The 26,566-nt window shown below is 51.1% G+C and overlaps 1 protein-coding gene across 1 annotated transcript in view; it reads left to right on the top strand.

Annotated features, from left to right (window-relative positions):
• LOC142251825 (phospholipid-transporting ATPase IG-like) overlaps positions 1-26,566 on the top strand; it is a 223,007-nt gene that overhangs the window by 148,087 nt on the left and 48,354 nt on the right. Inside the window, exons 14-19 of the mRNA XM_075324873.1 lie at positions 1,789-1,946; positions 9,202-9,273; positions 12,038-12,111; positions 14,125-14,228; positions 14,339-14,520; positions 25,492-25,755. Of these exons, the coding sequence (XP_075180988.1) occupies positions 1,789-1,946; positions 9,202-9,273; positions 12,038-12,111; positions 14,125-14,228; positions 14,339-14,520; positions 25,492-25,755 (854 nt within the window). The remainder of the gene's footprint in view (positions 1-1,788; positions 1,947-9,201; positions 9,274-12,037; positions 12,112-14,124; positions 14,229-14,338; positions 14,521-25,491; positions 25,756-26,566) is intronic.

The following is a 26,566-nucleotide window of genomic DNA, read 5'->3' as shown; positions in this document are numbered from 1 at the left end:
GATCTGGTTCTCCAGGGGGTGTATAGGCTCAGAGGGAGGAGCTACACTTTTTAGTGTAGTACTTTGTGTGTCCTCCGGAGGCAGAAGCTATACACCCAATGTCTGGGTCTCCCAATACGGAACTATAAGAAAAAGAATTTACGGTAAGTAAACAAAATTCTCTTTTTTTTGGGGGGGGGGGGTGTTTCATGACTAATTCCCTTTAACCCCTTCAGCCCCCGGTCACTTTCCGTTTTTGCTTTTTTTGTTTTTTGCTCCTTTTCTTCCGAGAGCCGTAACTTTATTATTCCGTCAATCTTGCCATATGAGGGTCTGTTTTTTGCGGGACGAGTTGTACTTTTAAATGAAACCATAAGTTTTACCATATATTGTACTGGAAAACAGCAAAAAAATTCCAAGTGTGGGAAAACTGCAAAAAAAAGTGTGATCGCACAATAGTTTTTGGGATGTTTTATTCACTGTGTTCTTTATATGGTAAAACTGATGTGTTGTTGTGATGCCTCAAGTCGGTGCGAGTTTGTAGACACCAAACATGTATAGGTTTACTTGTATCTAAGGGGTTAAAAAAATTCACAAGTTTGTCCAATAAAAGTGGCGTACGTTTTGCGCCATTTTCCGAAACACGTAGTGTTCTCATTTTTCGGGATCTATGGCTCAGTGACGGCTTATTTTTTGCGTCTCGAGCTGACGTTTATAATGGTACCATTTTTGCGCAGATGCTACGTTTTGATCGCCTGTTATTGCATTTTGCGTAAAACATGCGGCGACCGAAAAACGTAATTTTGGCGTTTGGAATTTTTTTGTCACTACGCCATTTACCAATCAGATTAATTGATTTTATATTTTGATCGGGCATTTCTGAACGCGGCGATACCAAATATGTGTATATTTATTTATTTTTAAACCTTTTAATTTTCAATGGGGTGAAAGGGGGGTGATTTGAACTTTTAGTTTTGGTTTTTTTTTGTTTTTATTTTTTAAAACTTTTTTTTTACTTTTTTTTTTTAATTTTACTAGTCCCCCTAGGGGGCAATAGCGATCAGCAATCCGATCGCTGTTATCTATCTGCTGATCACAGCTGTAAACAGCAGATTCAGTCACTTCCGGTTTCCCTCTGCTCTGGGCCGAGGAAAAACGAAAGTGAAACTTCGTAGCTGCAGGCGTCATCACATGACCCTGTGCTACGATGGCAACCACCGAACGTCACGTAATCACTCACGTGACTTCCGGTGAGGGCGGCGGTAAGTAAAAAACATGGCCGCGCGCATATAGATCTCGCTGCCAGACTTTGGCAGCGAGATTTAAGGGGTTAAATGTTGCGAGTGGAAGCGATTCCACTCGCAACATGCAGGCACACATGTCAGCTGTTGAAAACAGCTGATATGTGTGCCGACCGTCGCCGCCTGCCCGCGGCAGGGGGCGGGGCTTAATGGGACACAATCCTTGACGGATAGATCCGTCCAAGGTCGTGAAGGGGTTAATAGTTAAGCACAAAGGTTACCCTATGACATGATCTGGAAATCTCACTGGTGGCGCATGTGATCCAGTATATTTAAGGCTGTAAATACAGAAGTGAAAGTCGCAGAATATGACGGCACAATGGTAATAGTCGTGTGTAGGACCTGACGCCACATTACTCTATAATGTGACCAGGCCTTTATAACGTTCTATAGTCTGCAGCAGGTCCTAGTCCTGTGTGACGTCACTGTGTATATATTATATGTCCGTAGTGCTATATACGATTTGCCGCTGTGCCTGTGCTATGCTGATGTTTCTCATGCCCTGTAGGACAGAGAAGAGCTGTTCCTGCGGGCGCTGTGCCTGTGCCATACGGTGCAGCTGAGGGACGAGTGTCAGACTGACGGACCCGATGTATCATCGGAGAACAAGTGTTCGTACATCTCCTCTTCTCCTGATGAAATCGCTCTCGTGACCGGAGCCAAAAAGTGAGTCCCAGTAGAAATTCTGCAAATTGTATTTTACACTTACATTATAAATGTTGGTAACAATGTAAAAGTGGGCTAATTTAAACTTCACCTGTGTGATGTATGTGGAGCACATGGCGGAGGTCCCTTGTAATGTATGCGGAGCACATGGCAGAGGTCCCTTGTGATGTATGCGGAGGACATGGCAGAGGTCCCTTGTGATGTATGCGGAGCACATGGCGGAGGTCCCTTGTGATGTATGCGGAGCACATGGCGGAGGTCCCTTGTAATGTATGCGGAGCACATGGCAGAGGTCCCTTGTGATGTATGCGGAGCACATGGCAGAGGTCCCTTGTGATGTATGCGGAGCACATGGCGGAGGTCCCTTGTGATGTATGCGGAGCACATGGCGGAGGTTCCTTGTAATGTATGCGGAGCACATGGCAGAGGTCCCTTGTGATGTATGCGGAGCACATGGCAGAGGTCCCTTGTGATGTATGTGGAGCACATGGCGGAGGTCCCTTGTAATGTATGCGGAGCACATGGCAGAGGTCCCTTGTGATGTATGCGGAGGACATGGCAGAGGTCCCTTGTGATGTATGCGGAGCACATGGCGGAGGTCCCTTGTGATGTATGCGGAGCACATGGCGGAGGTCCCTTGTAATGTATGCGGAGCACATGGCAGAGGTCCCTTGTGATGTATGCGGAGCACATGGCAGAGGTCCCTTGTGATGTATGTGGAGCACATGGCAGAGGTCCCTTGTGATGTATGCGGAGGACATGGCAGAGGTTCCTTGTGATGTATGTGGAGCACATGGCGGAGGTTCCTTGTGATGTATGCGGAGGACATGGCGGAGGTTTCCTTGTGATGTATGCGGAGGACATGGCGGAGGTTCCTTGTGATGTATGCGGAGGACATGGCGGAGGTCCCTTGTGATGTATGCGGAGGACATGGCAGAGGTCCCTTGTGATGTATGCGGAGGACATGGCGGAGGTTCCTTGTGATGTATGCGGAGGACATGGCGGAGGTTCCTTGTGATGTATGCGGAGGACATGGCGGAGGTTCCTTGTGATGTATGCGGCCCACGTGGCGTAGGTCCTGTATGATGTATGTGGAGCACTTGGTGGAGGTCCTGTGTGATGTATGTGGCGCACGTGGCGGAGCTCCTGTGTGATGTATGCGGAGCACGTGGCTGAGGTCCTGTGTGATGTATGCGGAGCATGTGGCGAGGTCCTGTGTGATGTATGCGGAGCGCGTGGCGGAGGTCCTGTATGATGTATATGGAGCACGTGGCGGAGGTCCTGTGTGATGTATGCGGAGCACGTGGCGGAGGTCCTGTGTGATGTATGCTGTGCACGTAGCGGAGGTCCCGTGTGATGTATGCTGTGCACGTGGCGGAGGTCCCGTGTGATGTATGCGGCGCTCGCGGCGGAGGTCCTGTGTGATGTATGCGGAGCACGTGGCGGAGGTCCTGTATGATGTATATGGAGCACGTGGCGGAGGTCCTGTGTGATGTATGCGGAGCACGTGGCGGAGGTCCTGTGTGATGTATGCTGTGCACGTAGCGGAGGTCCCGTGTGATGTATGCTGTGCACGTGGCGGAGGTCCCGTGTGATGTATGCGGCGCTCGCGGCGGAGGTCCTGTGTGATGTATGCGGAGCACGTGGCGGAGGTTCTGTGTGATGTATGCGGAGCACGTGGCGGAGGTCCTGTGTGATGTATGCGGAGTATGTGGTGGAGCCTGTGTGATGTATGCGGAGCACGTGGCGGAGGTCCTGTATGATGTGTGGAGCACTTGGTGGAGCTCCTGTGTGATGTATGCGGAGCACGTGGCGGAGGTCCTGTGTGATGTATGCAGAGCACTTGGTGGAGGTCCTGTGTGATGTATGCGGAGCTCCTGTGTGATGTATGCGGAGCACGTGGCGGAGGTCCTGTGTGATGTATGCGGAGCACGTAGCGGAGGTCCTGTGTGATGTATGCGGAGCACTTGGTGGAGGTCCTGTGTGATGTATGCGGAGCTCCTGTTTGATGTATGCGGAGCACGTGGCGGAGGTCCTGTGTGATGTATGCTGTGCACGTGGCGGAGGTCCCGTGTGATGTATGCGGCGCTCGCGGCGAAGGTCCCGTGTGATGTATGCTGTGCACGTAGCGGAGGTCCTGTGTGATGTATGCTGTGCACGTAGCGGAGGTCCCGTGTGATGTATGCTGTGCACGTAGCGGAGGTCCTGTATGATGTATGCTGTGCACGTGGCGGAGGTCCCGTGTGATGTATGCTGTGCACGTGGCGGAGGTCCCGTATGATGTATGCGGCGCTCGCGGCGGAGGTCCCGTTTGATGTATGCGGCGCTCGCGGCGGAGGTCCTGTGTGATGTATGCTGTGCACGTAGCGGAGGTCCCGTGTGGTGTATGCTGTGCACGTGGCGGAGGTCCCGTGTGATGTATGCGGCGCTCGCGGCGGAGGTCCTATGTGATGTATGCTGTGCACGTAGCGGAGGTCCCGTGATGTATGCTGTGCACGTGGCGGAGGTCCTATGTGATGTATGCTGTGCACGTGGCGGAGGTCCCGTGTGATGTATGCGGCGCTCGCGGCGGAGGTCCTGTGTGATGTATGCGGAGCACGTGGCGGAGGTCCCGTGTGATGTATGCGGCGCTCGCGGCGGAGGTCATGTATAGAGTGAACTGACCGCACTCCACAGCTATCAGTGCGGGCGGTCCTCGCAGTGCGGGCGGTCCTCGCAGTAGCTGCAGATGTGGCGTCCTCCGTGTATCTCCAGGTGCCGTTATTGCCGGCTCGGCAGGTGTAATGAATGATGTCGCATGCATTTGCAGCACTTTCTCAGCGCTTCCGTAAGGTGTGAAGAGCACGGGCTTCCGTTTAGTGGGGTCATTAGCGCTGTCAGCAGCCGCACAGCTGTCTGCTTTCACAATCCTCCACCTCTGGGTACTATAGTTCATATGATGGGATTGATGATCTCCGGGGTGGTAGCGCCCCCTGCTGCTCTCCTTTGAGAACAGCATGGTCTATTTTTAGTGATAATCTTATAAGATAAATTTATTCCATTTGTATAAAAACACAAACATTTTTTACATTTTCAGCAGAAAAAGATGCATTAAAAAGGAAATGTTCCACTATTTCTTCTTATTACTAATGTGCAGCCTCTGCAGATACGGCAGCAGGGGCAGTCTGTAGGGGACTGTATTTGTAGCTCTAGGTGGCAATGAGGGGAGGCGTCTCCCTCACATTTTAGTTGTGTTCCCCACTCTACACATGTATGCCTATGGGGCAGAGAATGACATTTTACAATCAGGTGTACAACATGTTCCAGCCCCTTATTATACTGCCTGTCCGGGGGTATAGGGGCTGGAGCATGTTATACAGCCGATCCTATCCTTTTATAGGAAATCATCAAGAATCTCAAGCTTTATCACACTCAGAGATTAATTTGATTTGTACATTCAATTTGTATATTAATTTTATATTATATTAACCCCATATACATTAAATTGCTGTCAGCCAAGCACTCCTGTGGTGTTAATGAGAGAGTTGCTATCAGTCTCCTGTTGTGTCCTCCTCCTCTGGGCTCCCGTTTGTTGTAGTCTCTCCCTCTTCTGGGCTCACCTGCCTGTCATCGTCTCCACCTCCTCCTCCTCTGGGCTCCCCTGTCTGTCGTCGTCTCCTCCTCTGGGCTCCCCTGCCTGTCGTTATCTCCTCCTCTGGGCTCCCCTGTCTGTCGTCGTCTCCTCCTCTGGGCTCCCCTGTCTGTCGTTGTCTCCTCCTCTGGGCTCCTCTGCCTGTCGTCGTCTCCTCCTCTGGGCTCCCCTGCCTGTCGTCGTCTCCTCCTCTGGGCTCCCCTGCCTGTCGTCGTCGTCTCCTCCTCTGGGCTCCCCTGTCTGTTGTCGTCTCCTCCTTCTCTGGGCTCCCCTGTCTGTCGTCGTTGTCGCCGTCTCCTCCTCTGGGCTCCCCTGTCTGTTGTCGTCGTCGTCTCCTCCTCTGGGCTCCCCTGTCTGTTGTCGTCGTCGTCTCCTCCTCTGGGCTCCCCTGTCTGTTGTCGTCGTCGTCTCCTCCTCTGGGCTCCCCTGTCTGTTGTCGTTGTCTCCTCCTCTGGGCTCCCCTGTCTGTTGTCGTCGTCGTCTCCTCCTCTGGGCTCCCCTGTCTGTTGTCGTCGTCGTCGTCTCCTCCTCTGGGCTCCCCTGTCTGTCGTCGTCGTCTCCTCCTCTGGGCTCCCCTGTCTGTTGTCGTCGTCGTCGTCGTCTCCTCCTCTGGGCTCCCCTGTCTGTTGTCGTCGTCGTCGTCTCCTCCTCTGGGCTCCCCTGTCTGTTGTCGTCGTCGTCTCCTCCTCTGGGCTCCCCTGTCTGTCGTCATCGTCTCCTCCTCTGGGCTCCCCTGTCTGTCGTCGTCGTCTCCTCCTCTGGGCTCCCCTGTCTGTTGTCGTCGTCGTCTCCTCCTCTGGGCTCCCCTGTCTGTTGTCGTCGTCGTCTCCTCCTCTGGGCTCCCCTGTCTGTTGTCGTCGTCGTCTCCTCCTCTGGGCTCCCCTGTCTGTTGTCGTCGTCGTCTCCTCCTCTGGGCTCCCCTGTCTGTTGTCGTCGTCGTCTCCTCCTCTGGGCTCCCCTGTCTGTTGTCGTCATCGTCTCCTCCTCTGGGCTCCCCTGTCTGTTGTCGTCGTCGTCTCCTCCTCTGGGCTCCCCTGTCTGTCGTCGTCGTCTCCTCCTCTGGGCTCCCCTGTCTGTTGTCGTCGTTGTCGTCGTCGTCGTCTCCTCCTCTGGGCTCCCCTGTCTGTTGTCGTCATCGTCTCCTCCTCTGGGCTCCCCTGTCTGTTGTCGTAGTCGTCTCCTCCTCTGGGCTCCCCTGTCTGTCGTCGTCGTCTCCTCCTCTGGGCTCCCCTGTCTGTTGTCGTTGTCGTCTCCTCCTCTGGGCTCCCCTGTCTGTCGTCGTCGTCTCCTCCTCTGGGCTCCCCTGTCTGTTGTCGTCGTCGTCGTCGTCTCCTCCTCTGGGCTCCCCTGTCTGTTGTCGTCGTCGTCTCCTCCTCTGGGCTCCCCTGTCTGTTGTTGTCGTCGTCGTCGTCTCCTCCTCTGGGCTCCCCTGTCTGTCGTCGTCGTCTCCTCCTCTGGGCTCCCCTGTCTGTTGTCGTCGTCGTCGTCGTCGTCTCCTCCTCTGGGCTCCCCTGTCTGTCGTCGTCGTCTCCTCCTCTGGGCTCCCCTTTCTGTTGTCGTCGTCGTCGTCTCCTCCTCTGGGCTCCCCTGTCTGTCGTCGTCGTCTCCTCCTCTGGGCTCCCCTGTCTGTCGTCGTCGTCTCCTCCTCTGGGCTCCCCTGTCTGTTGTCGTCGTCGTCTCCTCCTCTGGGCTCCCCTGTCTGTTGTCGTCGTCGTCTCCTCCTCTGGGCTCCCCTGTCTGTTGTCGTCGTCGTCTCCTCCTCTGGGCTCCCCTGTCTGTTGTCGTCGTCGTCTCCTCCTCTGGGCTCCCCTGTCTGTCGTCGTCGTCTCCTCCTCTGGGCTCCCCTGTCTGTTGTCGTCGTTGTCGTCGTCGTCGTCTCCTCCTCTGGGCTCCCCTGTCTGTTGTCGTCATCGTCTCCTCCTCTGGGCTCCCCTGTCTGTTGTCGTCGTCGTCTCCTCCTCTGGGCTCCCCTGTCTGTCGTCGTCGTCTCCTCCTCTGGGCTCCCCTGCCTGTTGTCGTTGTCGTCTCCTCCTCTGGGCTCCCCTGTCTGTCGTCGTCGTCGTCGTCTCCTCCTCTGGGCTCCCCTGTCTGTTGTCGTCGTCGTCGTCGTCTCCTCCTCTGGGCTCCCCTGTCTGTTGTCGTCGTCGTCTCCTCCTCTGGGCTCCCCTGTCTGTTGTTGTCGTCGTCGTCGTCTCCTCCTCTGGGCTCCCCTGTCTGTCGTCGTCGTCTCCTCCTCTGGGCTCCCCTGTCTGTTGTCGTCGTCGTCGTCGTCGTCGTCTCCTCCTCTGGGCTCCCCTGTCTGTCGTCGTCGTCTCCTCCTCTGGGCTCCCCTTTCTGTTGTCGTCGTCGTCGTCTCCTCCTCCTCTGGGCTCCCCTGTCTGTTGTCGTCGTCGTCTCCTCCTCTGGGCTCCCCTGTCTGTCGTCGTCTCCTCCTCTGGGCTCCCCTGTCTGTCGTCGTCGTCGTCTCCTCCTCTGGGCTCCCCTGTCTGTCGTCGTCTCCTCCTCTGGGCTCCCCTGTCTGTCGTCGTCTCCTCCTCTGGGCTCCCCTGTCTGTCGTCGTCTCCTCCTCTGGGCTCCTCTGTCGTCGTCTCCTCCTCTGGGCTCCTCTGTCGTCGTCGTCTCCTCCTCTGGGCTCCCCTGCCGTCGTCGTCTCCTCCTCTGGGCTCCCCTGCCTGTCGTCGTCTCCTCCTCTGGGCTCCCCTGCCTGTCGTCGTCTCCTCCTCTGGGCTCCCCTGCCTGTCGTCGTCTCCTCCTCTGGGCTCCCCTGCCTGTCGTCGTCGTCTCCTCCTCTGGGCTCCCCTGCCTGTCGTCGTCGTCTCCTCCTCTGGGCTCCTCTGTCGTCGTCGTCTCCTCCTCTGGGCTCCTCTGTCGTCGTCGTCTCCTCCTCTGGGCTCCTCTGTCGTCGTCGTCTCCTCCTCTGGGCTCCCCTGTCTGTTGCCTCCTCCTCTGGGCTCTCTGGTTTGTGTTCTCAACATGACTGTCCTCCAACATCTGTTCGGCTAACTTTAGTCTGTGTATGGAGCACTTTAGGACTGTAAATCACGTACCCAGTACATGTCGGTGATTGTCCTTGTCCACAGTTTTCTGGCCCTGTCTGCATAATCTAATAAACGTGCAGATGGATATATAAAACCTTTTACCTTATGGTATATAATTTGTTTTTATCACAGGAGCTTATGGGTGAGTTACAGCCGTCCATCAGAGTACAGATGTGTCCAGCCTTGGCTTTCTTGCATTGATTATACCATTGTGTAATGCAGGAAAAACGTATACATTTACGTATAATTTATATTTTTAACTTCGGCGATTCTGACTGATGGCAATGGTCAGATTATTTTGTGTTGTATAAGAGCCCATCAGGCGATCCTCCTGACTTGGCCTTGGTATAGCAGAGGCTTTATAGGTCCACTTGCATTTGCGGAGCCGGCTGGAGACCCTGTAACGCTGGGTGAAGCCCCCACACTTGTGGCTTCAGGCTCCTCACTGCAGATAAGGAACAGTGTTATATTTTGAATAGTGATATTCTTTGTTCTCCTGTGTAAAGGTACTGCCTTATTCTACGTGCCCAATGTCTATGATGTATTCAGATCCTGATTATTTAGGTTTACGTCTCATTTATTTCAGGTATGGATTTACATACATGGGAACGGAAAATGACGTTATGAGGGTGAAAAATCAGAAGAACGAGATGGAGGTGTAAGTATAACGGCCACCCGCTCCATCTCCTCGTAGTGCTCCATCACCATTATGAGGCAGACGTATGGAGATAAACGTGGCAGGTGACAGATTGATGGTAAAAAGGGAAGCAAATGGACGGAGATTAAGATTGAAGAGGGGAGAAGAGCCGAATGGACGGGGGGTGAGGAAGACATAGAAATGAGATGAGCGAGGATACCAAGGAGCAAACGGAGTGGTGTACAAGCCGTATATCGCACTTGTACCTCTCCTTGCTCTATGACAGTGATGGCCAACCTTTTGAGCGTGATGTGTCAAAATTTGTAAAAAAAAAAAAAAAAAAAAGCATAACTAAGGTGGTGTGTCACTTCTCGAAAAATCCATAATTTTGTGGTATTTGTAGCTCTAATAACAAAAAGTTGTCTGATAATGACTGCTGGAATGGAAGAGGAAATAATGATTCCCCCCCCCCCACAGTCATAATAATGTGCCCATCTCGTCATCTGTAGTAATGTGCCCATCCATGTCCCCTGAAGTAATGTGCCCATCCATGTCCCCTGTAGTAATGTGCCCATCCATGTCCCCTGTAGTAATGTGCCCATCCATGTCCCCTGTAGTAATGTGCCCATCCATGTCCCCTGTAGTAATGTGCCCATCCATGTCCCCTGTAGTAATGTGCCCATCCATGTCCCCTGTAGTAATGTGCCCATCCATGTCCCCTGTAGTAATGTGCCCATCCATGTCCCCTGTAGTAATGTGCCCATCCATGTCCCCTGTAGTAATGTGCCCATCCATGTCCCCTGTAGTAATGTGCCCATCCATGTCCCCTGTAGTAATGTGCCTATCCATGTCCCCATCCTGTAGTAATGTGCCCATCCATGTCCCCATCCTGTAGTAATGTACCCCTCCATGTCCCCATCCTGTAGTAATGTACCCCTCCATGTCCCCATCCTGTAGTAATGTGCCCCTCCATGTCCCCATCCTGTAGTAATGTGCCCCTCCATGTCTCCTGTAGCAATGTGTCTATTCTTGTGCCCATCCATGTCCCCTTCTTTAGCAATGTCCCAGCCTGTAGTAATATGCCCTTTTTTCACATACAAAATATAAATATTTTAAACAAAGAAAAAATAATATATATATATATATATATATATATATATATATATATTAATGCAGGCCCCCTGACGATTGCGGCCCTATGCCAGAGGCCGCAGCCATCTGCGCTTTACTTCAGATGATTTCCGCCATCACACAGAGGAACTCTCTGCGAAGCGATACCATTGACAGACAACGACCAATCAGAGGCCAGCAGGTGACGTCATGCAGCGACGTCACCTGCTGACCTCTGATTTGCCGGCTGTTGCCTTTGGTGAAGCTTTGCATAGATGATTTCCGCTGCCGCGCAGAGGAACTCTGAGGTAAAGCGCATATGGCTCTGGCCCCCAGCATAGGACCGCAATCGTCAGGTATGATCCTGTGCTATATTGTCTGTATACTATTTCGCGTCCACCCCTGCCCAGGAGATGTGGTATGATCAGAACATGTCCCTGTACGGTCAGACACGGCCATTACGCAGGGCAGGGCTAGCTCCCATACTGCTTTGAGGGGTGTTGGGGCTTCCCACACAGCTGTGAGGGGGGTGGCACCTTTACAGCTCTGAGGGGGGGTGGCACCTTTACAGCTCTGAGGGGGGGTGGCACTTTTACAGCTCTGAGGGGGGGTGGCACCTTTACAGCTCTGAGGGGGGGGTGACACCCTTACAGCTCTGAGGGGGTGGGGGGGGTGGCACCCTTACAGCTCTGAGCGGGGGGTGGCGGGTGGCACCCTTATAGCTCTGAGGGGGGGTGGCGGGTGGCACCCTTACAGCTCTGAGGGGGGGGTGGCACCCTTACAGCTCTGAGGGGGGGGGGTGGCACCCTTACAGCTCTGAGGGGGGGGGTGGCACCCTTACAGCTCTGAGGGGGGTGGCACCCTTACAGCTCTGAGGGGGGGGTGGCACCCTTACAGCTCTGAGGGGGGGGTGGCACCCTTACAGCTCTGAGGGGGGGGTGGCACCCTTACACCTCTGAGGGGGGGAGGGCGCCCTTACACCTCTGAGGGGGGGAGGGCGCCCTTACACCTCTGAGGGGGGGAGGGCGCCCTTACACCTCTGAGGGGGGGAGGGCGCCCTTACACCTCTGAGGGGGGGAGGGCGCCCTTGTAGCTCTGTGGGCCTTATCTGTAGCAGAGCAAAGCAACCAGGTGTCATATATCGGACATGCACGATCAACATCTCCCCTACCAATAGTCGTCCGCAATCTCCATACACATGAGACTGTTGGCCGAGCCCAGCGATATTGGCGGGTTCAGATAACATCAGTCTAATGTATATAGGGGCCTTAAATCCTGTATGATCAGTTATTAGCTCTGTCAGCTGAATGTAAGCATTGAATGGGAATGAAGTGCACAGCTCGGTGTGTAGCAGCCGGTGCTGTATGCTGCGGATCTGCTCCAGTTTAGGAGAATATGAGCCGATCTGCAGCTCTTGGCAGCAGCTGTTACATGAGGTCTTGTAATTGTCAGCCCCGTTCTCACCGTTGGAGCTATTATCACCTGGGTAATAGGGGTGCCAGGCGTCAGACCCCCCCCGATCTGAGGATAGGTCATCAATATTATATTCTCACACCAACCCCTTTAAATTCTATACATTGTCTTAAAGGAGAGCGAGTATATTTCTGCCTTATGGAGATTTTTAAGATCTCTTTTGTATAACCTCCGCTTATAGATGTTTCTGATTTATTACCAGGTACGAGCTCCTTCACGTGCTGAACTTTGATCCGGTGAGGCGGAGAATGAGCGTGCTCGTTAGAACAAACACAGGTAGATATGGGGGATAAATGAATGGCGTACTCGTCATCATTACTGAGAAGAAAGCTCCTCTATTAACAAACATTGGCACAGTGGGATTGGCACCGTGCAAACAGCCGCGCTCACATGTTCAGCTGATGGCACTATATGAGCTTTGGGTATTTTATTTAGACTGTAAAAATATGGCAGTGAAATTAAAAAAAAAAAAAATGTAGTGGTCATAAGAAGAGATATTTATGATATTGTCCTATTGTCTGCATGGGATAGGACCTCTCTGCCACTATCTGCTAAAGTAGTGCTGCAGGGAGATGCTGTACAGGACCGGCGATAACTTGGACAGCTGGGACCCCCACCTCCAAAATGGGGAACTTTTGTTGGGATGTAAGGGGAAAATTTAGTTCCAGCACCCATAGTACTGGCAGAGTGCTGATGAGGAAGAACCACCCTCTTAGTGAATGTTACAGAGCATGAGAATCCGGTCAGTCACTGGATATATTAGACTGGTGTGTGCGCAGTAAAGGTATGCTTTTAAATTTGTGGACTTTGGTGAAGTTTTCCTACTAGGTTTTAGTGTTCTATGCACATAGAACATGGCTTTTTCATTGTTTTCCCGGGTCCATAATTTGTATTAAAGGTTTGGTCCTTGGAAAATCTTAGGTCTGCAGATTAGTTTGTGCATTATTCTCCTCTTTATTTCTACAATTCAATGAAATGTATAAAAAAAAAAAAAATCTCTGTTCAGCTCAATACAAGTCTATGGGAGCCTCATTCTGGCACTCATAGACTTGTATTGAGAACTTGTGACTTCCCGTCATTCAGAAGTTATAAGCACAAGATGGCGCCGCAGAACTGGAACAGCATTAGTAAAAGGGGAAGACGCCGGGGATTGAGTATATGACGGGGCTTAGATTAAAAGCGCCACTCCAGTGCTGGGGAAAAAAAAGAGCTGGATTGGTGCTTTTAAAATAACCTAAAAATCTGTCTTGCTCACCTCACTGGCTCCAGCGCTGACCGTCCGCCATTGCTCCGCGCTGTGTCTAATGTCTGCGGCTCTGACTTCATGTAGACAGCGTTGCCACCATAGAGCAAGCTCAGTGCTTCGTGTGGTTCATGCTGTCATCCAGGAAAGAACCGCTGAGCTCTGATATGGCTATAGCGTTGTCAGTGCTGCGGAGAATAACAGTCACCGAAACAATGGCAGATACTCAATGCTGGACCGAAGGAGGGTGACAAAAGCGCGTGTTTTTTTTTATAAAAAACCTGCAGCCGTGGGATAAGAGTTCTCCATAATTGGGAAACCTCTTTTTAATGGTGTGTTCACACTAGGCCTCTGTCGCGCTCCCGGGTACGGCGGGCCTCTGTCGCGCTCCCGGGTACGGCGGGCCTCTGTCGCGCTCCCGGGTACGACGGGCCTCTGTCGCGCTCCCGGGTACGGCGGGCCTCTGTCGCGCTCCCGGGTACGGCGGGCCTCTGTCGCGCTCCCGGGTGCGGCGGGCCTCTGTCGCGCTCCCGGGTGCGGCGGGCCTCTGTCGCGCTCCCGGGTGCGGCGGGCCTCTGTCGCGCTCCCGGGTGCGGCGGGCCTCTGTCGCGCTCCCGGGTGCGGCGGGCCTCTGTCGCGCTCCCGGGTGCGGCGGGCCTCTGTCGCGCTCCCGGGTGCGGCGGGCCTCTGTCGCGCTCCCGGGTGCGGCGGGCCTCTGTCGCGCTCCCGGGTGCGGCGGGCCTCTGTCGCGCTCCCGGGTGCGGCGGGCCTCTGTCGCGCTCCCGGGTGCGGCGGGCCTCTGTCGCGCTCCCGGGTGCGGCGGGCCTCTGTCGCGCTCCCGGGTGCGGCGGGCCTCTGTCGCTCTCCGGGGTACGGCGGGCCTCTGTCGCTCTCCGGGGTACGCGGGCCTCTGTCGCTCTCCGGGGTACGCGGGCCTCTGTCGCGCTCCCGTTTATGGCGGCCTCTGTCGCTCTCGGGGGTAAGGCGGGCCTCTGTAGCGGTGCCCGCGGCCTTTGTCATCTGTTAACTTGCTGCTTTTATTTCAGGCAAAATTTTCCTTTTCTGCAAAGGAGCCGACTCTTCAGTGTTTCACAGAGTGGCCCGGGATGAGATTGAGCGCATTAAGGTTCATGTGGAGCAGAATGCACTGGTATGTATGACGCCTGTACAGGCCTGGGCTGGAGCTTGTATGAAGAGTAATTAGACAGGAATGTAGTTCATTCTTCGCCTTTGATCAATACCAGTTTTGTGATATTTTAGGAAGGATACCGGACCCTCTGTGTAGCATTTAAAGAGCTCAGCCAAGAGGAGTATGATAAAATGAACAAAGAGCTGGACGAGGCAAAAATGGCTTTACACGAGAGAGAAGAGAAGCTGGCCCGGGTGTTTGATGACATAGAGGACGGCATGCACTTACTGGGAGCCACTGCTGTGGAGGACAGGTGGGCTGTGTGCGAGAGATTACAAACTATACAATATACTGTGTGTGTGGGGTTCCAAAAAGATATCATCACCCTAAATCCAGGGGAAAAAAATGTTTTGCTTTATTCCATCAAGTTCTTAAAAGAACAGCTCCAATAGAACAATAAGGAGCAGGTGCCGAACGACGGCCGTTTCACTCACACAGGTGCGCCAGTAGGTCCACCTGTGTGCGTGAATAGGGAACATTCAGCAGTGGAATCGGTCAGTGACCGCTTCCATACATTAGTTGTAGCCTGACAGGTGCTTTTAGCTTTTACTGATCCAGATCTAAACCCAATCTGGTATGATAACTGATATGCTGCATTTAGGAACAATCCTATTTACATTTTTGGGATCCATTCCTGCATCGATCCCTATGATGTATTGATGCCTAAGGGGAAAAAAATATACTATGGATGGCTGGATAAATGAGGAAAAAAGGACTCTGCTTTGTGTATAAGAAGTAAGAATTTATGCCAGTACTAAGCTGGAATAGGTTTACCAAAATCCTGCATATCTTATAGATGATCATACCCGCCACCCTCCCTTTATTACAGCCCACCTTTGCTGTCTCTTAGGCTGCTTTCACACATCCGTTTTTTGCTGAGAGGCACAATACGGCGCGTTGCAGGAAAAACGTAACCGTTTTTTTTTTGCCGCTGGTTGCGTTTTTTCCTGCATAGACTTGCATTAGCACCGTATTGTGCCGCATGGCCTTACGTTGCGTCCGTTTTTTGTCGGATGCGGCATATTTAGCCAATGCAGCGGCCGAATGGAACGTTACCTGGCACATTTTTTTGGGCGGCGAAAAAAACGCATCACGCCGCATCTGGCGCGATGCGGCGCGATTTCCAATGCATGCCTATGGACGCCGGATGCGGCGTTCTGCGACAAAAACCGCATCCGGCCGCCACATGCGATTTTTTTTTTTTTTTTTTTTTTTTTTTTTTTTTTTTTTTTTTTTTGAACTGAGCATGCTCAGTATCCAGCCACAACCATCAAAAAACGGACGGGCTGCATGTAAAAACTTATGCAAAGGATGCGGTTTTTTTCGCCGCATCCATTGCATAGGTTTTTGAGCCAGATTGGGCTGCTCAGCAAAAACCGGAGGTGTGAAAGCAGCCTAAAAATGTGGTAGGGGTAGGATGAAAGCTCATAAAGTGACCCCTTTTTTTTTTTTTATTTTTTTTATAACAACTATGACTTGCTTCAAAATTTGCTACTCTTCACCCTTGAAATTCAGACTTAGAGGGGTAGTCCAATCTTAAAGATCCTATCCCAATATGTAGTAGGTGTTATAAAAATATGAGCAAATACCTTCAATTAGAAATGTAGTATAGTTCTCATCTGCAGGGCATTGCAGCTTAGGTATCCATGGTTATGACTGTCAGTATAGGAGTGGTTGTATCTATGGATACCGAAGCTGCAATATCCTGCACATGAGGTAAGAGATATGGCTATATCACAAGAACTATACCACATTTCTAATTTGGGGTATTTGCTAATGTTATTATTACACTTGCTTCATATTGGGATAAGATCTTGGAGATGGGAATACCCCTTTAAATCCATTGCTAATCTCCAACCCCCGCTACCCACTTTTCTGATGTAAATGAATAAGTATCATAGGGGGTGCACACATGATCAGGCCTCAGGCACTTCTGTCACCTGATTCAAGTGATGGAAATAGGCTGACATTACATATTCCGGTCATATATGCCAAATATTGTCCCCTCCGCTGTCTCAATGGAATCCTGTTTCTATAAAAGCTTCCGGCGGTGCGACTCATTGAACTTGCTGAAAACTGTTAGGCTATGTTCACACTAGAAAAATGATTTTTCTTAAGAAATTTCTTGAGTGAAGGATTAGCACACCTGCGTTAAAAAACGCACCAATAACGCAGGTGCGTATTGGTGCGTTTTTGGCGCCTTTTTGGTGCGTTTTCGGCGCATTTATGGTGCGTTTTTTTTTCATGTTGGTCCCTGCGTTTTTTAATGCTTTTACAGCAATAAAGCACATTGAAAATGAAAAAAAAAAAATAGATAATACAGAGATAGAGATATGATAGAGGGTTAGATAGATATAGATAGATAATAGATAATATAGAAAGATAGATATTAGATAATATAGAAAGATAGATAATAAATAGAGATAGATATTTAGCGGTATAGATAGAGAGATAGATATAGATAGATATAGATAGATATAGATAGATATAGATAGATATAGATAGATATAGATAGATATAGATAGATATAGATAGATATAGATAGATATAGATAGATATAGATAGATAGATAATAGATATAGATAGATAGATAATAGATATAGATAGGTAGATGGATAGATAGATAGATAATAGATATAGATAGATAGATAATAGATATAGATAGATAGATATAGAGGAATAGATATTCCAGCTTTATTTATGTGTATCCCCCCCCCCCCATACACACTGCACTTCTCGCGGCCGGTAATGTTCACATTACCGGCCGTGAGAAATGACCTGTAGTTACCCGCAGCCTCGCTCAGGAGCCGCATTCAGCACTCGCTCACTGGAGAGCTGTCGCACACGGCAGGAGCAGGGCTAGAAGCGCCGCGGGACATCGCTGTGGATTACGTCGGAGCTGTGTTCGGGGGGTTTAATAAAGTGGTGAAAGAGGGGCTTTTTGTCTTTTATTCAAAATAAAGGATTTGTCGGTGTGTGTGAGTGTTTCTTTACTTTCACTTACAGATTAGTGACGGCGTGTCATAGACACTGCAATTACTAATCTTGGACTTAGCGGCAGCTATTGGCTGCCGTCAACTCCATATTGCCTGGATTGCCCCCGCATCACGACATCTGGAAGAGCCGGGGACACTCCAGGACTGTCGCATAATGGATGTGACAGTCCCGGGGCAGCTGCGGGCTGATATTATGGACTGCGGGAATGGGGGGGGGGGGGCATTAACCCTGTCCCTCGCCCTCCCCAGCCTGAGAATACCGGGCCGCCGCTGTGTGCTTACCCGGCTGGAAGGTAAAAATACAGCGGAGCACACGCTTTTTTTTTTTCTCTTCTTTTTCCTCTTCCTGTCCTAGTGACACCACTTCCCTGCAAAACACAGGGCAGGGGGAGGTACACTATGTCACAAAAACGCGAAATAACGCGGGTATAACGCAGGAATAACGCACATCACTTGCTACCTGCGTTATTCCTGCGCTATTTCATGATTACATTACAGTCAATGGAGTGAATAACGCAGTTAGCTGCAGAAAACAAGTGACATGCTCATTCTTTCTTTGTCGCTCCATTGGGAGACCCAGACAATTGGGTGTATAGCTTCTGCCTCCGGAGGCCACACAAAGTATTACACTTTAAAAAGTGTAACCCCTCCCCTCTGCCTATACACCCTCCCGTGCATCACGGGCTCCTCAGTTTTATGCTTTGTGTGGAAGGAGGCACACATCCACTCATGCATTCTCATATTAGTTATATCGGGCGAGCCTGTCAGGGTGGGGGGCGGTTTTTCTCCACCACAGGGCTCAGGGAACCTGGACTCCGATAGTCATCCCTTCAGATCAATATTCTGGAGATCAGGGCAGTGTATCTAGCCCTATTGGCTTTTCATCGGTGGCTGGAGGGCAGGCAGATCCGTATCCAGTCGGACAACGCCACTGCCGTCGCATACATCAACCACCAAGGCGGCACTCGCAGTCGTCAAGCCTTCCAGGAAGTCCGACGGATTCTGCAGTGGGTGGAAGCCACAGCTTCCACCATCTCCGCAGTTCACATCCCGGGTGTAGAAAACTGGGAAGCAGATTTTCTCAGTCGTCAGGGCATGGACGCGGGGGAATGGTCTCTTCACCCAGACGTGTTTCGAGAGATCTGTCGCCGCTGGGAAACGCCGGACATCGATCTCATGGCGTCACGGCACAACAACAAAGTCCCGGCATTCATGGCACGGTCTCAAGCTCACAGAGCTCTGGCGGCGGACGCATTAGTTCAGGATTGGTCGCAGTTTCGACTGCCTTATGTATTTCCTCCTCTGGCGATGCTGCCCAGAGTGCTGCGCAAAATCAGGTCCGACTGTTGTCGCGCCATTCTCGTCGCTCCAGATTGGCCGAGGAGGTCGTGGTACCCGGATCTGTGGCATCTCACGGTGGGTCAACCGTGGGCGCTCCCAGACCGCCCAGACTTGCTGTCACAAGGGCCGTTTTTCCATCTGAATTCTGTGGCCCTCAACCTGACTGTGTGGCCATTGAGTCCTGGCTCCTAGCGTCCTCAGGGTTATCTCAAGATGTCATTGCCACCATGAGACAGGCCAGGAAACCAACGTCCGCCAAGATCTATCACAGGTCTTGGAGGATCTTCTTATCCTGGTGCTCTGATAATCGTTTTGCTCCCTGGCCTTTTGCCTTACCCCACTTTTCTTTCATTCCTTCAATCCGGAATGGACAAGGGTTTGTCACTCGGCTCTCTCAAGGGACAAGTATCGGCGCTATCCGTATTTTTTCAAAAGCGTCTAGCCAGGCTTCCGCAGGTCCGCACGTTCCTGCAGGGAGTTTGCCACATAGTCCCCACCTTACAAGCGTCCGCTGGAACCCTGGGACCTTAACAGGGTACTAACGGCTCTTCAAAAACCACCTTTCGAGACGCTGCGGGATGTCTCTTTATCACGTCTTTCGCAGAAGGTGGCATTTCTAGTGGCAGTTACATCACTCCGTAGAGTGTCGGAGCTGGCAGCGCTGTCATGCAAAGCCCCCTTCCTGGTTTTTCACCAGGATAAGGTGGTTCTGCGTCCGGTCCCGGAATTTCTCCCTAAGGTGGTATCCCCTTTTCATCTCAATCAGGATATCTCCTTACCTTCATTTTGCCCTAATCCAGTTCACCAATGTGAAAAGGATTTACACTCATTAGATCTGGTGAGAGCACTCCGGTTCTACGTGTCTCGCACGGCGCCCCCTGCGCCGTTCAGATGCGCTCTTTGTCCTTGTCGCTGGCCAGCGTAAGGGTTCGCAGGCTTCCAAGTCAACCTTGGCTCGGTGGATCAGGAAACCGATTCTTGAAGCCTACCGTTCTTCTGGGCTTCCGCTTCCTTTGGGGCTGAAAGCCCATTCTACCAGAGCCGTGGGTGCGGTCCTGTGCATTGCGGGCACCGGGCTACGGCTCAGCAGGTGTGTCAGGCAGCTACCTGGTCTAGTCTGCACACTTTCACGAAACACTATCAGGTGCATACCTATGCTTCGGCAGACTCCAGTCTAGGTAAGCGAGTCCTTCAGGCGGCGGTTTGCCCACCTGTAAGAGGGGGTCGTCTTCGTCTCTTTTTTATCGAGGTATTCTTTTACCCACCCAGGGACTGCTCTTGGATGTCCCAATTGTCTGGGTCTCCCAATGGAGCGACAAAGAAGAAGGGAATTTTGTTTACTTACCGTAAATTCCTTTTCTTCTAGCTCCTATTGGGAGACCCAGCACCCCGCCCCTGTTTCCTTCGGGCTGGTTGTTCTTTTGTGTACACATGTTGTTCATGTTGAATCGTTCTTTTGGTTCATGGTTTTCAGTTCTCCGAACATCCTTCGGATTGAATTTACCTTAGACCAATTTATAAGTTTCCTCCTTCCTGCTTTTGCACCAAAACTGAGGAGCCCGTGATGCACGGGAGGGTGTATAGGCAGAGGGGAGGGGTTACACTTTTAAAGTGTAATACTTTGTGTGGCCTCCGGAGGCAGAAGCTATACACCCAATTGTCTGGGTCTCCCAATAGGAGCTAGAAGAAAAGGAATTTACGGTAAGTAAACAAAATTCCCTTCTTTTCTTAAGAAAATTCTTTCAGTAGATTTTCTTAAGAAAAAAACTCAGTGTGCGCACAGCTAATTTTTTTTTCCCATAGGTTTTTGCTGGGGAATGTCTGCAGAAAGGTTTCAAGAATTTCTCAAGAAATTTCTGCAGCAAAAACGGACAAAAAAAGCAGGTAAAAAATGCAGTGTGTGAACATAGCGTCCGATGGTTCAGATATCTCTTCCTGAAGGGGAACTCCTACCCCACATGTTTGGAATAGGATAAGTTGATAAGATCACAATCTCGCTTACATTATGGAACTCTCAAGTGTCCGCTATAGTAGCGGCATGTTCTCCCTGGGCGGCACACCGCTCCGCTACCGGGCGATGACCTCATCACACTGATGACATCTGGACCGGCAGAGGTTACACCCATGATGTCACCACATTACAGAGCTGCTTTTTGGCTCTTGTAGGAATGACTAATGCACATAGTCAGGGTATATTTTTATCAGCTTATTATGTATTTTACACTAATAAAGCAGAAACAGTTATTCAGTTTTTATGTGTTTCCTAAATTCTTCTCATAATAGGCATGCACCATGCTATACAAATAGTTTGGATGCTCCTCCAGTGGACGGAGTTATCTAACTATAAATGTAAGATCTTCGTTAATATCACAAGAATCGTTCCACAGAACATTTCTTTAACCCATAACATGAAAGTAAGGTTAATAATATAACTTTAATTACAAAATATTCAGTTTTGCTCAAATTTGTTGATACAAAAGTGAATACACCCCACATCAAAATCCACAACATCTAGTATTTTCTATGACCCCTATGATTTTTTTTAAGGACTACACCGAGTCTTCTAGGTCTCGAATGAACAATTTGCCTGAAAGAAGTGAAAACAGGGAGCGCATGTGAAGAGTCTCAGGGCAGGAGTAACGGTGAGACCGGTAATTAAAACTGCTCACCTGGAGTGGTTGTGCAGCCCTCGCACAACCACGGTAATAGACGGGAGTGTAATGTTCCGCTGTCAGGAGGATTATCCGTAAGATCCTTCCAGGGAGATGGATTCCTGTGAGCCTGATCCAGCCGCGGGTTAGTGGAGGGAACAGGTGTCCAAAAGGTCTTGGTTTTGATGAAGCCTCCGTTTAAGCAGCTCTTGCCATGGACCCCCGAAGGGGGAAATAGGTATCAAAGTGAATCATGGTCTAAAGGAGCGCTATGGAGGTCACAAATCGTTTAGTAAGTTTTATTTGTTTTATCAAAGCCACAACGCGTTTCGATATACACAATATCTTCGTCAGTTATTCACCTGACGAAGATATTGTGTATATCGAAACGCGTTGTGGCTTTGATAAAACAAATAAAACTTACTAAACGATTTGTGACCTCCATAGCGCTCCTTTAGACCATGATTCACTTTTATCGAAATGAACAATTTAACCTCTATCTTTTTCCATTCTTCAAGAACGAGGTCTTTTAGAGCCTGGATGCTGGATGGAGAGTGATGGTCAACTTGTCCCTCCAGAATTACCCATAGGTGTTCGGTTGGGTTTAGATCAGGAGACACTCAACCACTATATCACTAGATGTGTGTTTTTGAATAATTTTCCCTTTAGAAAAGTATATACTTGTCCAGAAATATTTTGGATAGTGACACACATTTTGGTATTTTAGCTGTTTTCCAAAACATATTCAAGATATAATCAAAATGGGCTTAAATCACAGACTCTCAGCTTTAATTTGAGGGTACTCACATCTTAATTGGGGTAAGGGTTTAGGAATTACAGCTCTTTAATATGTAGCTGCCTCTTTTTCAAGGGACTAAAAATCAATATTTTTTAATGGGCTAGATGGGCTTTTCCCTTGATAAGCCATCATCAATTAAGCAGGTAAAAAAAATGTCTGGAACTGATTCCAGGTGTGGTGTTTTCATTTGGAAGCTGTTCCTGTGAACCACATAACATGCGGCCAATGGAGCTCTCAGTGAAAGAGAAACAGACCATCATATAGTAGGTATGTTAGGAGTGGTGAAATCAAAAGAGCACACTGGTGACCTTGAGAACTCAAAAAGCCTGGACCTCGACAGAATACAACAATGGTGGATGATCACAGAATTCCTTACATGGTGAACAAAGATCCACCCAGGTGAAGAACACTTTCCAGGGAAGTATGTGGTTCAGTGACTAAGTCTACCATAAAGAGAAACCTTCATGAGAGCAAATACAGAGGGTTCACCACAAGGTGCAAACAGTTAGGGTACGTGCCCATCATCCGGCCATGCTGTGTCCTGACGCAGCATGTCCTCTCCTGATGGCCGAAAGAGGAGGCGCCGCGACACAGAGAACGAAGACACCCATCTGACCCAACTCCAGCGCAGCGACTGTTTAAGTGAGTATTATAAAGTTATTTTTATGTTCTACACAGTGGCCTGGGCTCGTATATACAGCATATTAGAATGCTATATATAAGAGCCCACTGGTGGTGGCTGCAGCTTATGGGGCCCAAATCTGGTAACAGGTTCTGTTTTAACGGTTATCAGACATAGGGGGCCTAACAGCCTAGCATGAGGGTCTGGAGGATGAGCCTTGGCATCAGAAGATGGAGCATCTACAGATGATATTGGGGGGCTAAATTTGATGAAGACAGATTTAAGGCGTTTCCTACTTTTCCCTACTGCAAAAAAAGTTCCTTTTTTTTGTTTAAGGCGTTTTAAGAATTCTCTGTTTTATTAGATAATGAATGCAGACAGTTCAGGTGCAGCACATTATAGAGCTGTATTCACACTGCGTTTCCAGTGCACATACGATGCGTGCCTATAAAATCATTCAACGTCACGTCCTGACGTACAGAAAATACTTTCATCAATCGCCCTTTGTATACCGTGCAATAAATGTGTTGTCTTTATGACAGCAATCAGTGTGGGTTTCCTTTTTATTGAGCCGGGATGTTTGTACATTGGAGGAGCGCACACTTGCACTGCCAAACCTGTTTAGTACGGGGCCAAATAGAGGGGAACGTCAGTGGTGGTCGGGGGGGCGATGTCTGGGGAGCTCAGCGTATGCCATGGTGGTCTGTACCGCGTCATCCTGGGAAGCTCCGGGGATACAACACCTTTGTCATTTTGTGCATGGCCCAGAAGTGTGAGCCGAGCCGTCCGTGTCAGCGAGCTCTGTAACCCGATACACAGCAGTTATATGACACGTCAGGACTCCTGTTTATTACCAATCCCCTGCGCTGCTTTCAGTTACAACATCTGTAAATTCCAGCCATATCTTTATTTCTGGTGACGGGACGGTTTCCGCTGCCCTCGTATACTCTCGTGTTCATTGCACATTGTAATTAACAAATAAGACCTCTGACGCTGCAGCCGTCCATTATTGTTAGGAAATCGCCTTTCTTGGGAGAAGTCAAAGTTCCGGTGACTGCAGATCTTAAAATGCCATCATTTTAAGGAGAATTTGTGGGTATGTTTATACTGCTCGGAGCTTGGCTCTGTGTACGTCCTGGTACAACAATACCAATGCTGCCTGTTTTGCAGCGATCCGACGGGCCAGCACGGAGAAACCAGGTCTTGAATATACGCAAAGTAGCGTAGAAGTGCATTGGGGGGTGCTGCTGCACTCTGAGCAGATAGGCACAGCCCCGGGTTACTCGCAGGCTATTCTGCGTATGGCTGTAAACCTTGATTTTTGTAGCACTGGCACTTCAGATTACTACAAAACTGGTATCGTTTCCATTGTTGCCCTAGAGCCTGTACAGCCATGCCGCTGGTTTCAGGCGGAAAATCGACTGGACAGGTTTCCTGTAAAAGAATGCAATTGATTCACAGCCAGAGACTTGTAAGAAGCATCATATACAGAGCTGTTACACTGCAATGTATCACCCCTATACAAAGCTGGGGTCCAGCCTGGCCGTACACACTTGTTTTACTGCAGACTATGTTCATGGCTTTCACTAAACATATTAGACATGCTTAGAATGGGGGGGGGGGGGCTGAGAGATCCCGCCTCTGGGAGCGAAGGGTGCGGGGGGGGAGGCCGGCCTCTGGGAGCGGAGGGTTGTGGGGGGGGAGGCCGCCTCTGGGAGCGGAGGGGGGGGGGAGGGAGGCCGCCTCTGGGAGCGGAGGGGGGGGGAGGGGAGGCCGCCTCTGGTAGCGGAGGGGTGGTGGGGAGGCCGCCTCTGGGAGCGGAGGGGGGGGAGGGAGGCCGCCTCTGGGAGCGGAGGGGGGGGGAGGGAGGCCGCCTCTGGGAGCGGAGGGGGGGGAGGGGAGGCCGCCTCTGGGAGCGGAGGGGGGGGAGGGAGGCCGCCCTCTGGGAGCGGAGGGGGGGAGGGAGGCCGCCTCTGGGAGCGGGAGGGGGGGAGGGAGGCCGCCTCTGGGAGCGGAGGGTGGGGGGGGGAGGCCGCCTCTGGGAGCGGAGGGGGGGGGGGGAGGCCGCCTCTGGGAGCGGAGGGTGGGGGGGGAGGCCGCCTCTGGGGAGCGGAGGGTGGGGGGGGAGGCCGCCTCTGGGAGCGGAGGGTGGGGGGGAGGCCGCCTCTGGGAGCGGAGGGGGGGGGAGGGAGGCCGCCTCTGGGAGCGGAGGGGGGGAGGGGGGGTTGGCGGCCGCCTCTGGGAGCAGCAGATTCTCCACCTTGTTGTCTGTTACTAAAGATGGATTTTCTCTGACAACAGATTAAAAGGAAGAGACGTGGCCATTTTAAAAAGGTTTTTGTGGCATGAAACAGCAGTATTTTTAACCCCCCCCCCCCCCCCCCCCCCCCCCTAAGTAATTCCCAGTTTTTAAACACATCACCCATAGTATTAAATCAGGTCAAGTTGTTGTCTTATTGAGGATCTCACCACTCTTCTGCCTGCGGCTCACTTTCTGGGGGCGGTACACTCCTGATGATTGACAGTTTGGATTTGCGGCATGGTTGTACCTGTGGCCCAAGTTGTGTGCTCATGCTGCGAACAGAGGTGGCTTTACCTCTGCAGCATCGGAGGAGCAGTGGTGCACTAAAGCAGGATGGAGCCAGCAATCTGGCCAGCCTCCGCGCTTGCAACTGCAGCATATAGCAAAGGATGTGTAAGGGTTGTGCTCCTTGCCTAGAAGACAGACCACCTATATTAGAGCAGAAATAATTTATTTAGTCTATATCACAGAAATTATTTTTTATTTCTCTTGTTTTTTCATTGGTTTTGATAGGCTGCAGGAACAAGCTGCAGAAACCATCGAGGCTCTCCATGCCGCCGGCATGAAGGTTTGGGTGCTCACCGGAGATAAAATGGAGACCGCCAAGTCCACATGTTACGCCTGTAGACTTTTTCAGAATACCACTGAATTGCTGGAGCTGACTACCAGAAGCGTGGAGGAGTACGAGAGAAAAGAGGATCGCCTACAGGAGCTTCTCCTGGAGTACCACCGAAAGCTGGTGCAGGAGGCGCCCAAAATAAAAGGGAGCGTTAAAAGGTGGGAACTGTAATAGCTTCCAATTCAAATGAATTAATTTATGTAACAAAAAAATATAGATAGAGAGGGATAGGGAGGGATAGAGAGGGATAGGGAGGGATAGGGAGGGATAGGGAGGGATAGGGAGGGATAGGGAGGGATAGAGAGGGATAGAGAGGATAGAGAGGGATAGAGAGGGATAGAGAGGGATAGAGAGGGATAGGGAGGGATAGGGAGGGATAGGGAGGGATAGGGAGGGATAGGGAGGGATAGGGAGGGATAGGGAGGGATAGGAGGGATAGAGAGGAGGAGAGGGATAGAGAGGAGGAGAGGGATAGAGAGGGATAGAGAGGGATAGGGAGGGATAGGGAGGGATAGGGAGGGATAGGGAGGGATAGGGGAGGGATAGGGAGGGATAGAGAGGGATAGGGAGGGGATAGGGAGGGGATAGAGAGGGATAGGGAGGGATAGAGAGGGATAGGGAGGGATAGAGAGGGATAGGGAGGGATAGAGAGGAGGAGAGGGATAGAGAGGGAGAGGGATAGAGAGGGATAGAGAGAGAGGGAGAGGGATGGAGAGGGATGGAGAGGGATGGGAGAGGGATGGAGAGGGAGGGGGAGGGATGGAGAGGGAGGGAGAGGGAGAGGGAGGGAGAGGGAGGGAGGGACAGGGGGATGGAGAGGGACAGGGGGATGGATGAGAGGGAGGGGGATGGAGAGGGAGGGGGGATGGAGAGGAGAGGAGGGATGGAGAGAGAGAGAGTGGGATGGAGAGAGAGAGAGAGAGGGATGTGAGGGAGGGAGAGGGAATGAGAGAGAGGGATGGAGAGGGA

This window comes from Anomaloglossus baeobatrachus, chromosome 9, assembly GCF_048569485.1.
Source record: "Anomaloglossus baeobatrachus isolate aAnoBae1 chromosome 9, aAnoBae1.hap1, whole genome shotgun sequence".
NCBI lineage: Eukaryota > Metazoa > Chordata > Amphibia > Anura > Aromobatidae > Anomaloglossus > Anomaloglossus baeobatrachus.
Note: the sequence above shows the minus strand (reverse complement) of the source record. Positions and strands in the feature narration are given on the sequence as shown.